This window comes from Budorcas taxicolor, chromosome 5, assembly GCF_023091745.1.
Source record: "Budorcas taxicolor isolate Tak-1 chromosome 5, Takin1.1, whole genome shotgun sequence".
NCBI classification, from domain to species: Eukaryota; Metazoa; Chordata; class Mammalia; order Artiodactyla; family Bovidae; genus Budorcas; species Budorcas taxicolor.
In genome coordinates, this window is record NC_068914.1 from 65,927,263 (window position 1) to 65,940,925 (window position 13,663).

Consider the following 13,663-nt stretch of genomic DNA (forward strand, 5'->3'; position numbering starts at 1 on the left):
CACCCACTCCAGTGTTCTTGCCTGGAGAATCCCAGGGATGGGGGAGCCTGGTAGGCTGCCGTCTATGGGGTCGCACAGAGTCGGATACGACTGAAGCGACTTAGTAGCAGCAGCAGCAGAGCATGTCTGGGTTTCCCAGGTGGAGCTAATGATAAAGCCAGTGCAAGAGACTTAAGAGATGCCGGTTTGATCTCTGGGTTGGAAAGCTCCCCTAAAGGAAGCCATGGCAACCCACTCCAGTATTCTTGCCTGGAGAATAGCATGGACAGAGGAGGCTTGTGGGCTACAATTCACAGAGACTCAAAGAGTCAGATGCAACTTTAGTAACTGAGCCTGCATGCATAGCATGTCTACCTTAAATTTGATAACATTGTTATTTTATATACATATTTAGTTCCTGGTAGTAAAGTTCCTTTAGAGTTCACTTTAACTCAAATGAGCATTTACTTTTACTTGTGAGAACAATGTTAAAGAAGTTTACATGATTGTTGCAAAATTCAACCAAAGAAAAAAAATCTAAGGCCATCATTATGATAAAATTACAGCTCTACAAAAACCCGGAACCCAAACCTTAAAAGATCACAAGGAAAAAAATTCATAGTCCTTTATAAAACCAGTCTTTTAAACTCTCCAGTATTTCTGAAAACAGCTATTACCAGTAGAAGAACTTTTAACTAAGAAATCAACATTCCTCTGGCTCATTTAGTGGTCTATCTTCCATCTGTATTTTTGTACTTATTAGGGCACGATAATTCCTCACAAACCTCAAAACCCCAGTACATCATAGTTCTCTTTCACCATAAAGGCACGACTTAGCATTGATTTTCAAATGGAGATGTTGAAGGACTTTTCTCATTTTCCTTACCCCCAGTTCCCTCGTACCTGCCCTATTTACAGTCTATCATTAATTCTCCAACGAATCAGTCTTAGTAAAAAATAATAATTCACATGCATAATTGCTTTAATCCACGCATAGGGCTGTTTATCCAGAAGGAGACAAAATCAGAATCACTTTTGTTAGTGAGATAGTCAAGGAAGTTCTTGTTTTAAATTCACCCTGTTTTGACCATTTCCCCTAAGTACCTTCTTCCTCTAGGCACCTTCCTGAACATTTAATCAAACTAAATTCTAAGCTGTCTCTCTTGATAAATACCTTTGCTTAGAGAGAAAGGAGCACAGGCAGGAAAGAAAAATCTATGAAGCCACTCGAGTTAGTTTTGAGTCAGAAGTGATGTACATTATGTTCATTAAATTACAATTTTTATTCCTTGCTCACAGATGAGGGCTTAAATAAATTAAAATACAGAAAAAATAATATGTTACTCATGTATGTATGCTGCAAATGACATGCTTTCTTCTATTTTGCTTCCCTAGAGAGGATGTTTCTTCTTTTCAGCTGTTTTGGATTTCAATGACTGGATCACAGTAACTCAGTGTTTTTAAAGATGTGTATTGCTGACCACTAGTATAAGAATCCTTATGCTCCTTAAAAATGTGGAATCCCATGTTGCATGACTTACCAGGTCTGCATATCTGGGGCATTGTGCTGGTAATCTGCATTTAGAAAAGCATCTGAACATGCTGATTATACACTTGAGATGTTGGAAAGCATTACAGAAACTGGTGTGGGAGCTGAGGAAGGGAAGAGAGAAGAGCAAATGAAGAGTCTCCAATATCTTTTCCTCCCTAAGGCTGTCACAATGCATGAAAGAGCAAACAGTATCTTCCCTCCTCCAGCTCTGCCCTGGAGAGATGGGGTTTGGCCTCTAGAAAGGGGAGGTGCCTGTCCCCAAACAGGGTCTAACTAGTCCTCAGATGCTTCTGCTAGAAATGTCACTTCATGTTTAATTTGTCCTTGTCAACCACTTTAAGAATTACATAATATATCTGTCTCTGGGTTGGGAAGATACCCTGGAGAAGGAAATGGCAACCCACTCTGGTATTCTTGCTTGGAGAATTCCATGGACAGAGAAGCCTGGTGGGCTACAGTCCATGGGGCTGCAAAGAATCGTCCAGAACTTAGCTACTAAACAACAAAACAATATTCATGTCATACATCAGTCTGCCAGATAATGATAGTTGATAATGGTCCTTTGATGATAAGCCATTTTACCAGAAGATAGAGTTCTCTAAAAATGTTCTGTTCAAACGTATTAATACTTTAGAAAAATGTTGCCTTCGTTTTAGACTCCTTTGAGACTATGTCTGTGCTTCTCCATGGATGAGTGATCTTTGACTGCACATTTGGCTCCAAACATATGCTTTATTGTTAACTAGGTAAGGTAGAAGTTATGTTATACGCCTTATGGTTCCCCATTGTATAGAAACATGGATATCCTTTTCTGCATTATAAACTCTTAACTTTATGTTACAAATATATTGATTTCAAGATAAATTGATCTATTAAATCTCATATTCATAAACATTTATATATATTCAACATTTTCAGTCCTGGGAGTGATTGGCCATTTTTGCTTACAACCAATGAGTGATTGCTGAGATCTTATAGCTGCTTTTTATTTAATAGAGTATTACTGTGTATAAATCAGTAAAACCAGCAGGAATGAAAATAATGACAAATATCTAAGGAAGTTGTGAGATTTAAATATTGTAATACTGTGATTAACAAGAAATATACTTTGGTCATTCGTATATATTTGGTTCTTACCCTCAAGGTTTCTGACTCACAACTCTTAAAGACTTTGGAATTTTCTGAATAAGAGCAATAAAGTTATCTTTTGTTATGTTAATAAGTGATTTCGGAAAGCTCTTAGGTAACCTAAGCGAGGGGGAAGGGGGAACTGGTTGCTAAGAGACCCAAAAACACCCTGAGAGAGTCTGAACTTTCAGTCCCTCCCCCTCACCTCCTGGGAGGGCAGGGGTGCTAGAGACTGAGTTCAACTGCCAATGCCCAGTGACTATGAAATGAAGCCTGCCTAAAAACCCAAAAGGACAGAATAGGGACAGCTTTCTGATTGGTGAACCTGTGGAAATTTGGGGAGAGCGGCCTATGCTTGGAGAAGGCGTGAAAGCTTAGCACCCTGTCCCCATACCTTGCCTTGCACCTCTTCTATCTAGCTGTTCCTGAATTATACCATTTTATATTAAATGAATAATCTAGTGAGTAAAGAGCTTTCCTGTTCTTTGAGCCACTCTAGCATATTCCTCAAGTCTAGAAGGGGGTCTTGGGAACTTCTGATTTATAGCCAGTTGGTCAGAAGAAGATGTAACAACTTGAGCTTTCAATTGGCATATGAGTGGGGAGGGAAGGCAGTCCTGTAGGACTGAACCTTTAGCCTGGACAATCTGACCCCATCTTTAGGCACATGGTGTCAGAACTGAGTTGTATTATAGGACACACCTGGGATTTGCACACTTTCAAGTACATATTGTAAGATGTATTTAAAGACTCTTTACAAGTGGATGCTCTAAGCAGATAATCTAATTAATGAAAAATTCTATTTAACATAAGCAAAATATTTCAGGCTAGAGATTTTTTAAATTCTAATATATTATTTTATCTATTTTTACTGGAGAGATATGAATTTCACAAGAAATCAAACACAGTGATGCCATTTGCTATGTTTTATTTTGCTATTGGCTTGTTAAACATAACATGCAAATAATCAAAAAGAAACATACACATGACTTAGGGTGAAACATAATTCTAGAAAAGAAAAGTTTCATTAGGTAAGTATATATAAATTCTTAACACTAAAAATACTGCTGTAAGTATATGTAGTTTCACAAATTTTGTCTAGTATTTTGCAGAATCATTGGTCTCAAAATTAACCATCTATTTTTCAGCTAAACAAATTTGAACATTGAAATGTGAACATTTGAGCATTGAGATAATTTACTTCAGGACTGTAGACATCCATATGCATGTAATCCATGCTTTTTGGCACATTAAGTTAAGATTTAGAAATTTTAAAACTTGACTGACTTTCATGAAACCAGTAAAAAGCTTTTCACATCATTTGACAGTAGAGATGTAAAAAACACTAAATTTACAAATAAAGCATTAAGTTTCTTGTCAAGGTGTGTGTGTGTGTGTGTGTGTGTGTGTGTGTGTCTGTGCTTCTGATGAAATAGGCCTGCCTTTCATCTTCTCTTTTAAAAAAGTAGTAAAATGTTTACAAAACATTTTCCCTTAGAATTAGAAATTTATGAAAGTAATAAACAGCAACAAAAAATGAATACTATAAAAACTGACACACAAATAAACATAACCATAAACTGTTGTTCCAGGCTACACCTCAATGTAATTGGACTCAGTAGATGTTAATTAACAGTGATCTCATTCGCGACACGTAGACATTCATACATATCAGGTGGCAGACTAGTTTGGGTGATGTGATTGCCATCCAAACGCAAATGTTTGATCTTGGAGTAGGATAGGGGTCCCAGGATCTTACAGAAGCTCTTCACATCAAACTCTGGAAAATTAGAGTGAAACATTTCAATCATTTCTTTCAATACATGAGCGTGAAACCATCATTTAAAAAAAAAGGGAAAATCTTTAAGACTATAATAATATCCAATAGCACTTCTTCCCACTTATTTGATGTATCTTTGAATTTAGAACTATTAAAGGAATATTTCAGACTTCCAAAGCCCAATAATATTTAGTAAAGAATACCTATGGTTAAGTCAGAAGATTCAATTAATGTTTGAAGGAACAGAACTTAAGTTCTTAATGAAACATCTTTTTTAGTATTATTTGAGTTCTTGATTTAGAAATACTTTATTATAGAAAGGCATGCAGTGAGCCTATCATGTTATCTAAGCATTATTTTGAAATATTAAGTCGAGCCTGAGGAAATCTAAGATGGGGTGCTGTAACATGAACAGTCTCAGCAGAGTAAGGATTTTGAGTTTTTGCATCTTAAAAAGAGTTAAATAGATGAACTCTAGAGAGTTTTCCAACAACCATACTTCATGACAAAGATTCAAAACTCCAAAGCAAAAACCAAATCATGGAATATCCACCATCTCAGTCCATGTCCTTTTCTGCTGGGGTCAAAAAGTTGCTACAAATGAACATCTGATTTAGTCTTTAATGGACACCAAGATGGTTGCTAGATAGCGTGACCCGTGTATGTACATTGAAACTGCCTATGGTGGCACAAATCTATTTCAGAGTAACCTTATGCTGGTCCTTTATGTTGTTATTTTTCTTTCATTTTTCAGCTCTAGCTAACAAGGACTTCAGTTGAACTCCAAACACACTGCAGTCTTTCCCTCTAAGATGTCTTAAATTACTCATCTGTCAAATGCCAGGGATTTTGCTTTCAGTACTGCCTCTGAGAAAGTATGGAACAATGTAAAAAACAAGGGTCTAGGCCTATATTAGTTTTCTGTTTCTGCCATTTACCTTCTGAAACATTTATCCCATTCTAAGTATAGCATATCTATCACACTGTGTGGCATGAAGGTTTCATCAACTACGGTATGTCGAGCACTTCACACAGTGCTAGCACATTACTATGTACTGAAGTTATTGGTGCTTTTTCCCCCTCTTTTCTAAATTGCTTTATACTAGGAGGATCTGTGACTAGTCTAATGCTTAAAGTTGCAAGTTTGAAAAAATAAGAAATCATTTTTTACTGTACATTTCCTAATATAAGAAAAGCATTAAGGAACTCTCTTTATCTTACAATGTGGGCAACTGGTATGTGTAAATATTATGCAGCAAGATAAACTAAGTTGAAGACACACAGGCAAAGTCACATGACAAGAATCCCTGAAATGTGTATACCTAAGTGTCAAAGATAAGGAAAGGAGAAAACGTAACTATTCACTTGCAAATGACTAAACGTGCTGGGCACTGGAATTTCAGTCTCAGCTTGGCACTGAGAGGCTGCTGGCATTTTTCTCTTGGTCCATCTGTCGCATCCCTACACTGGCTCTTTGTTTTTTACTCATACAATGAAAACTAATTTTTCCACCTTCGAATGCCCTTGCATTTATATCTTTCTCCTTTCTTGTCTCAGAGTAGGAAGTAGTCTTTCTCCTGCTAACCTCCACCCACCAAATCTAATGGGTTTCTTCAGCCCTCAACCATCTTAAATTCCATTAGCATTTTGGCTTGTCTGAGTATCCTTTTTCCTGACCACAAAAGTTTATAATGTGGGACCATATATTGCCACATAGTAAATTTTCCCCTGGAAACAACTCAAAGGGTTTAGCTCTAATAGCTTGACTGTATTGCATGACAGGCAAGCTTTCCAGATGCAAGAAAGAAGATGTGGCATTGCAGAGCTGGCAGTCACGATTTCCTTCATGAGAACACCCCAACTCTACTAGGAGTTGCATGGAAGTGTTGCAGAATTATAAAGTAGCATATTAATAAGGCACAATGCAATTTTTTCTGATAGGAGTGTCAATATCCTTAGCCAGTAGGACAAGGGGACCAAGTTTTATAATATACACATGTTCAATTTCAATAGATTATTTTGCACATAGAATTATTTGCTGTGTGAATCAGTGTTTCCCACCTGAGTTTTCACTTTAAAAGTTTCATCTGTGAATTACAGGTTTTTTCTTCTGCCGACTTCCATTAAAAAATAAGGTTAATATTGGTGAATAGTCAATTTACGATCTAAATCTTTATAGCTTAAATTGAAATATGTGCCAGGAGGTCAGGAGAGTACATAAACAGCCCGAGTGGATCAGGTCAAACTCCTACCCAGCAGATAAATGAAAAACAAACTACAGAAGTAAGAGAGAGGAAGGAGAAATGATGGGAAAATCAAATGAGGTGAAGCATTGTATATAAGAAAAAGGGGCTCTGTAATTCTAGTAAACTATATTCCAAACACTTATCATAGTCCTCCTTAAACTTTCTCACAGTCCTCCTAAGAACACTGGGAAGACTACACACCCCAACCACACCAGGGAACACACAGATAGATGATGGTCGTGAAAGTGCAGCAACATGTTGAGCCCCAAGTAAAGATGTCAGAGGAGACCATGAATGTACGCAGGCTGCTCTGGGGACAAGCAGGAGAGAGATGTCAAAGTCTCTGATGACTGTGTTCCCTCTGGTCTTGGTTTCCCCCTTAGCTACGTCTTGTCAAGAAACGAACGCACACACAAATTGAAGTCATGAAGGAGGCAAACAATAACAGATGAAAATCAAGGGTTAACACAGCAGAAATAATTAGCCCAGAACATTAAATCTGAAGAAATGAGTGTTTAAATTCTATATGACCTTCATGATTTCTTATCTGGACACTCCAAAGAAAAGCCAGATAATGGATAAACAGCTAAGCTAGAATTCTATATTGTAGAGAAATATTTTGTTGGCATTTTTTTTTTAAACTGGAGCCAATTTAATATTTGTGTCACACAACTTAGGCATTTAAAACCTTGAGGGAGTATCAATCAATCATGGGCACAGTTTTCTACTTACTTTCAAGTTCATTGACCTCCAGGTAATAGTTTTCAAGGTTTTCATTGACCGTCGGTATGCTTTTCAGCTTATTATAGGAGAGATCCAGCTCCAACAAAGATGATACATTAAAAGAATTTCCAGGGACTCCACTATCAGCCAGTTCATTATGAGACAAACGCAGATACTGCAATGCACTGAAACGCTTGAAATACTCGTCAGGGATGTTGCTAATCTTGTTGTTGTCTAAGTAAAGAGTTAGAAGAGACACTGGGAGACCAGAAGGTAGTTTGGTCATCTGATTGAAGCTCAAGTCGAGGTATTCGAGTGACTTCAGACCTTTCAAAGCAGCTGAAACGGCATCCTCTTTCAGCTGATTGTGCTGAAGGTGGATGAAGGTCAGGTTAACCAGTCCGTCAAAGGAGCCAAGCTTAGAGATCTTGTTGTGAGTGAGCTGCAGATCCACCAGAGACTTGGGAAGCGGGCCCACAGACTCTGTCAGATTGTTGTAATTTATGTGCAGCTTCTTCAGTTGCTTCAGTTTAGAGAAAACCCTTCCTTTTATCTTGGAATTTTCTAGAAGGTTGTGGTCGAGAATGAGCCACTGCAGATCAGTTACGTTTTCAAAGGCCTTCTCATCAATGTGGTCAATCTGGTTATTCCTAAGGTAAAGGTACTTGATTCCAGGAGGCACCATCGGCACGCTCTTCAGTTTCAGCTCATCGCAGTACATGGCTGTGGGATAGCTTTCAGGGCAGTTACATTCTGGTGCACAGTTTGGTGATGACCTCCCATATATTGATTGGGGGAAATCGTAATAATCATAGTAATCAGGATAGGTGCTGCTGGCACCGCCAATTAATGCCAAGAGGAGAGGAAACACACCTAGATTCATTTTGGCAAATGCTTTGAATCCTAAATAAAGTGAAAATATGTATTATAAAATAGTATTCTTTCAGGAAAAGTACACTAAGAAGAAAGAAAATGCATTCGAAAATGCAAATTTTATTATTTTAGAGTACTTTTTTACTGCACTAATGATGTCTGTTAATTTGCTTTGAAGGATTAGGATAAGGATGTAAATTTACAATGTGTGGGGAAGGGAACAGATTCCAGGACAGATTGCATGCACTGGCGCCCCCTTCTGGGCGAGCTAGGCCTAATTGTTCCAGTCAACCTCTCTCCAGGTCCTTTTCTTAGTTACATGGATTCCTGCAAGGGTTCTGGGAGGGGCCCTCTAACCACCATGTTAGAACGCAGCTTCAGAATACCTTCAAAACCAGAAGAAACAAAAGGAAGAAGACAGTGGTAAACTGGACCCTCTACCCCACCATCCAACATCATTAAAATATCTCATTAAAAAGATCCTTCCTGAGAACATGGGCAATCTGTGATTTTGTCTGGAAGAACATTGTTCTTATGTGTGTCTGCTGGGAGTGGTTGGGGGGCGGTGATGGTGGTAGTAGTGGTAGGGTGCTGGGGAGGGTGGAAAATTCTTTTAGAACTATCTTTATTGTTGACTCTGAAGAGAGGAAACAGACTTCTTAAGTGGGGGTGTGTGCATATTATGTCAACTTTTATCTAACATTCTATACTTTTAAGCACATTACAAAACTCTGTTTGAAAATTAGTATTTAGTATATTAGTTTCAGTAAAATTATTGTTTGTTAATCAAGGAAATGTCACGAAATCTAAACAGCTTTAAACCTAGAAAGAGATCTAACTGGTAGAGAATGATATTCTTTTCAAAGTTTTGAATGAAAGCTTTTCTTTCTCTCAGTCACTCACAATTTGTCTGCCTTCATGTTAAAATTTGAGAAGGTAGGGTTTGCTTATCTGGGTTTTAGCACTCGCACTGAATGAAGATGGAAGAGAGTGGGAACTAAGGAAGGTCTGCATTAAACACTGAGCATTAAGAGCCATGTAGGATAGGATCAATTTGGGAATATACACTGAAAATAATTTGTATCAGTGATCTTCACATGTACCTGTTGCTAAGGATCAGTGAAGCACATTTCAATTGCTTGGGAAGTAAAGGGTCAGCAATGTAGGTAAAGGAAAATAGGATATAAGAGCTGGGCTTTTGTAGAATGAAGAGTTATAGCTGAGCAATTGGTCACTCTGGGAGGGAAATTGTTTCTGTGAGGCAGCATCCACATTCCAATGGATACCATAAAATAAAATCTCTTCCTGTGAGAAACAAGGTACAAGCTTTTGGATCTATGTAGTTTAGGACAAGCAGGATTTTCTGCTCTCAGGAATTTTAAACATCTTTGCTTTAACTTGGAATTATAAAATACTTAATTTTAGCAGATGAAACACTCGAAAAGATTGTTAGGATCACTCTCATAACAGACATAATGTAACATGTAGCCAGACTCTTAGTAAATTATTCCCTAAGATTGTGACGGAGTCATTAAATTTAGTTGACAGGACTTGGCCATGAGAACAATTACATAGTGCTAATGTAATTGTAGTATTCTTTATAAATTACAGTATATTAATGTTGTAAAGATTTGTCTTACTTTATTAATAAGTCCAAATTATTTTAATTCGGTATACACTAAAATAGACATGGGAACTATAATGTGAGTATTGAATAGTAATGAAAAATGCTTCCATATTTTTTGGCAGAGTCAAAACAAGGACTCTGAATTCAAAGAGAGTTTGTAACCATATAATGACTCCATTATGAAGCAAAAACACACTTTACTTTCCCCTAGTTTTTTTCAAATACCTGTGGCTATGAAGAAAAGGCTCTTTTCCAAAGAGTAAATCATGTTTCCCAGAATTTCTTTAAAACATGTTCCTGTTTCTTAAGACATACATCCACAACGCAAATCTTTAAAATTAACAAAATAGAATTAAGTAATCCTTTTGTTCAGGTTTTATAACAGCATGAAGTGTTTACAGCAAATCATAACAAATTATAATGACATACCAGTTGCAAAATATTTTGAATATTGATTGAAATGGCTTCCTTTGTTCCAAATTAAGTTCTAACAAAACTAACATATAGAACTATTTAGGATAAAATAGCAAACATTTTAAATGCCATACTGTTTCACTGTGTCTACTTTCTAGTGAAATCTTGAAACTTTTTATAACATCCTTTGCTAAGTAAGGCATTATAGACTGTATAAAATGTATCTCAAATTCATAAATCATGGAAAGTATATTCTGCAAGATGTGAAAGTAAATGCTCAAAACTGGATTTGCTGTTGAATAGCAATTGGCAAAGTTGCTCTGGAATTTTTTTTTTCTGTTCTCATTACAATAAACACTGTCCCAAACCATCAGCATCCCCAGTGCTATAGTTAAAACAGCACTTACCTTACTGTCTCGACCCTGCTTTCGTTAATTCTTAAAGCAGATGCACTATGGACAAGAATCCACCAATATATGCTGTAAACTCTGTCAGACGGAACTGGCTGCCAGATTCTTAGTGATACAAGAGCTGAGGGGGGGTGGGGGGAAACCCAGCCCAGTCACGCCAGTCTCTGAATGGAGTTATGTCATTGTGGGGATCTTGTGGTGTGGCATGCAAACACTCTCTAACGAGGTGCAGGTGGACTCGGTGAGCAAGGCCAGCCCAGCTCACTCCCTATGGAGTAAGAGAGAGATGCATGCTAAACCCGCCCAAATAACCTAGCTTTTAACCCCAAATGGAGTCCTGCTGCAAATGAGGCATCTACAGTGAGAATGTTTCTCTTACAAAGCCCTTTGCTTCTATAGCTGTGACAACAATTAAATGCAGTTCTCTCAGCCAGCTATCATGTTCCTCTAAAGGTCACGTAAATCATCAACTGAATAAACCATTTCAGGAAAATGTAAATGAGAATACTCAGAAGAATTGAATCCTTTTTGCTCATTACTCTTGGAATTTATACTTACTTGGATCAACTTAATTTTTGGCCAAAAGAGAAACTTACATTAGTTCCTAAAATATTAAAATGCTTCATTTATACTTTGATACAAGTGATAAGTATCAACATTTCCAGTTTGCTTATGTTAAGCAGACTCATTTTATGCTCTTCAGGTCTGGAACCAATCAGTAATATTCTGCCTGTTTCTTATTTTGTGGATTTAATTTAGGAATTCATCCAAAACCTTACTTGGGAATAGTATTCTATAGCTTATTGCCAAAAAACATAAAAGAACATGAAAAAAATAAATGTATACTAAAGATATCACAAAGTAATCATTTTTCACTGTCATTGCATGCTAGCAATTTTTTTTTTTTCCAAAACTGAAAGTTATGCTAAGTTGCATTCTCCCAAAGGCCTGGTTTGACATATGTTTCCTTATCATTTCCTGATGCAGGCTTCTAGAAAATGAGGATCTACTCAATTCCTTGTCTATTTCAATTTGTGATTGTATCAGCTTTGTAGCTTTTTTATATGATTTTTTCCATCCAAATTTTTCATTTTCTCATGTTTATAGGAATTCTTAGAATCAGATACTTTAAGTTGCCACATTGTAAGATTTTCCCTTTTAAGATAAATATGTGACTTTTTGAAAATTATGAGACTTTTGAAAATTAATTTAATCTCCATGATCACATTAGTGTAAATGCCTCATTTTTGTCGGAGAACAGTTTAAAAACACAACAATCTTCTTTGAAGTAACTAATACAATTGTAAAGTAATTCGTAGCATAATGTTTTAAGAAAATTTTAGAAAGACTTCTGTTTTACATTGGTCTTCACCAGTAGTTCAGCGGTAAAGAATCTGTCTGCAGTGCAGGAAATGCTGGTTGATCCCAGGGTCAGAAAGATCCCCTGGAGAAAGAAATGTCAACCCACTCCAGTATTCCTGCCTCGGAAATTCCATGGACTGTGGCGCTCTTGGTGGGCTTGGGTCTGTCCATGGGGTCAGACAGGACTAAGCCCCTAAACACCACCAACAAACCCAGTGTTACAATAGAGGACATAAATAAACTTAGACGAACTCAAGAAAAAAAAAGGTTATATTGATCAGTCATATATCATTAAATGTCTCATTGTAAGAAGATAGCTAAAACAATTCTAAGCATTAATTTTTAGTGTGTCAACTTCTATAACCTGAAATTTTGTTTGAAAAATTCCAGCTATATATTCCAAGGATTTTTCTTTTGAGCAATAATGTGTTGTCTGTAACAGAGTTCAAGTGCATTAAGTTCAATTTAGCTTATTGTGAAGCTGATATTGTCTATATACCTTTTCTATAACATTAGTTCTGTGAGGCCAATAATTGGATACTATTGCACATTTTAAAGCATATTTCTTAGGCTTATTAGAAAGAAATGAAATTAATATTTGTGGTGTATCTAATTTATTCCATGCTTTATTTTCAAAATGTTCACATATTTCTAAAGTTTAAATTTCATGCTTTAAAATCCATATAAATATTATTATCAAATTTTCAGAGAAGTAAAAATGGAACTCAGAAGGTCTAAATAATTCACTGAAAGTCACCTAACAAGTAAGTTGAAAAACAAAATCATGAGCACCTTCACCCTCTGGAAAGAGGGTGGACAGGATGGAGCTAGGAAAAGGTATTTAATCAGTTTAAAATATTTTCTAGGCAACATTATTAACAGTTGAGAAAATGCATAAATATTAGCCAGGCAAAAGTTTTTAAAAGGCACAAGGTTAGCTAAGCAATACTTTCTTTCTTTGTACTTGACATACTCACATTCTCCCATATGCACACGTTAGACCTCCTGGGTGAGGTTTGAGCTTTCCAACTCGGTGAATGGAGATTAGGTCCTTTGTGGTAATGGATGTGGGAGGTTTCATCAGAATCTCTGTTAAAACGATTGAGTCGCCACGTCAGCCTATCAGCTGGACTCTCTCTGTTACTTGAGACCAGCAAGGAGGGTGAAGAACATCATTATTGTTTCACCCACCTGATTCCGAATGAGCTCCCACGGAGGCTCAGATGGTAAAGTGTCTGCCTGCAATGCGGGAGACCTGGGTTAGATCCCTGGGTTGGGAAGATCCCCTGGAGAAGGAAATGGAGACCCACTCCAGTACTCTTGCCTGGAAAATTCCATGGATGGAGGAGCCTGGCAGGCTACAGTCCATGGGGTTGCAAAGAGTCAGACACTGCTGAGCGACTAACACATCGCTATTCATAGAGTCACAGAACCACAGATTTGGAATGAATCTCAGATACCCTTTAAAGGATGAGTTCTATGAAACCAGTTCCCCAAGTTCTGCAGCTGGATCTTTTTCTTCTCATGTGAAGAGCTAAACTAACATGTTGCCAGTATTCCACCCAAAGA

The 13,663-nt window shown here is 37.2% G+C and overlaps 1 protein-coding gene across 2 annotated transcripts; it reads right to left on the reverse strand.

Moving 5' to 3' along the window:
* Positions 1-3,648: 3,648 nt before the first annotated feature.
* On the reverse strand, positions 3,649-13,142 carry LUM (lumican). 2 transcript variants are annotated; one of them, XM_052640455.1, is made up of 3 exons: positions 13,072-13,142; positions 7,418-8,311; positions 3,649-4,439 (listed from the first exon to the last, which is right to left on the reverse strand). In XM_052640455.1, exons 2-3 carry the CDS (start codon positions 8,289-8,291, stop codon positions 4,285-4,287), a joined length of 1,029 nt encoding a protein of 342 aa, XP_052496415.1. In that variant the 5' UTR covers positions 8,292-8,311; positions 13,072-13,142; the 3' UTR covers positions 3,649-4,284. The 2 variants fall into 2 exon arrangements, with proteins under 2 accessions (XP_052496415.1, XP_052496414.1); XM_052640454.1 differs by lacking the exon at positions 13,072-13,142 and adding an exon at positions 10,730-10,804.
* Between the last annotated feature and the right edge of the window lie 521 nt (positions 13,143-13,663).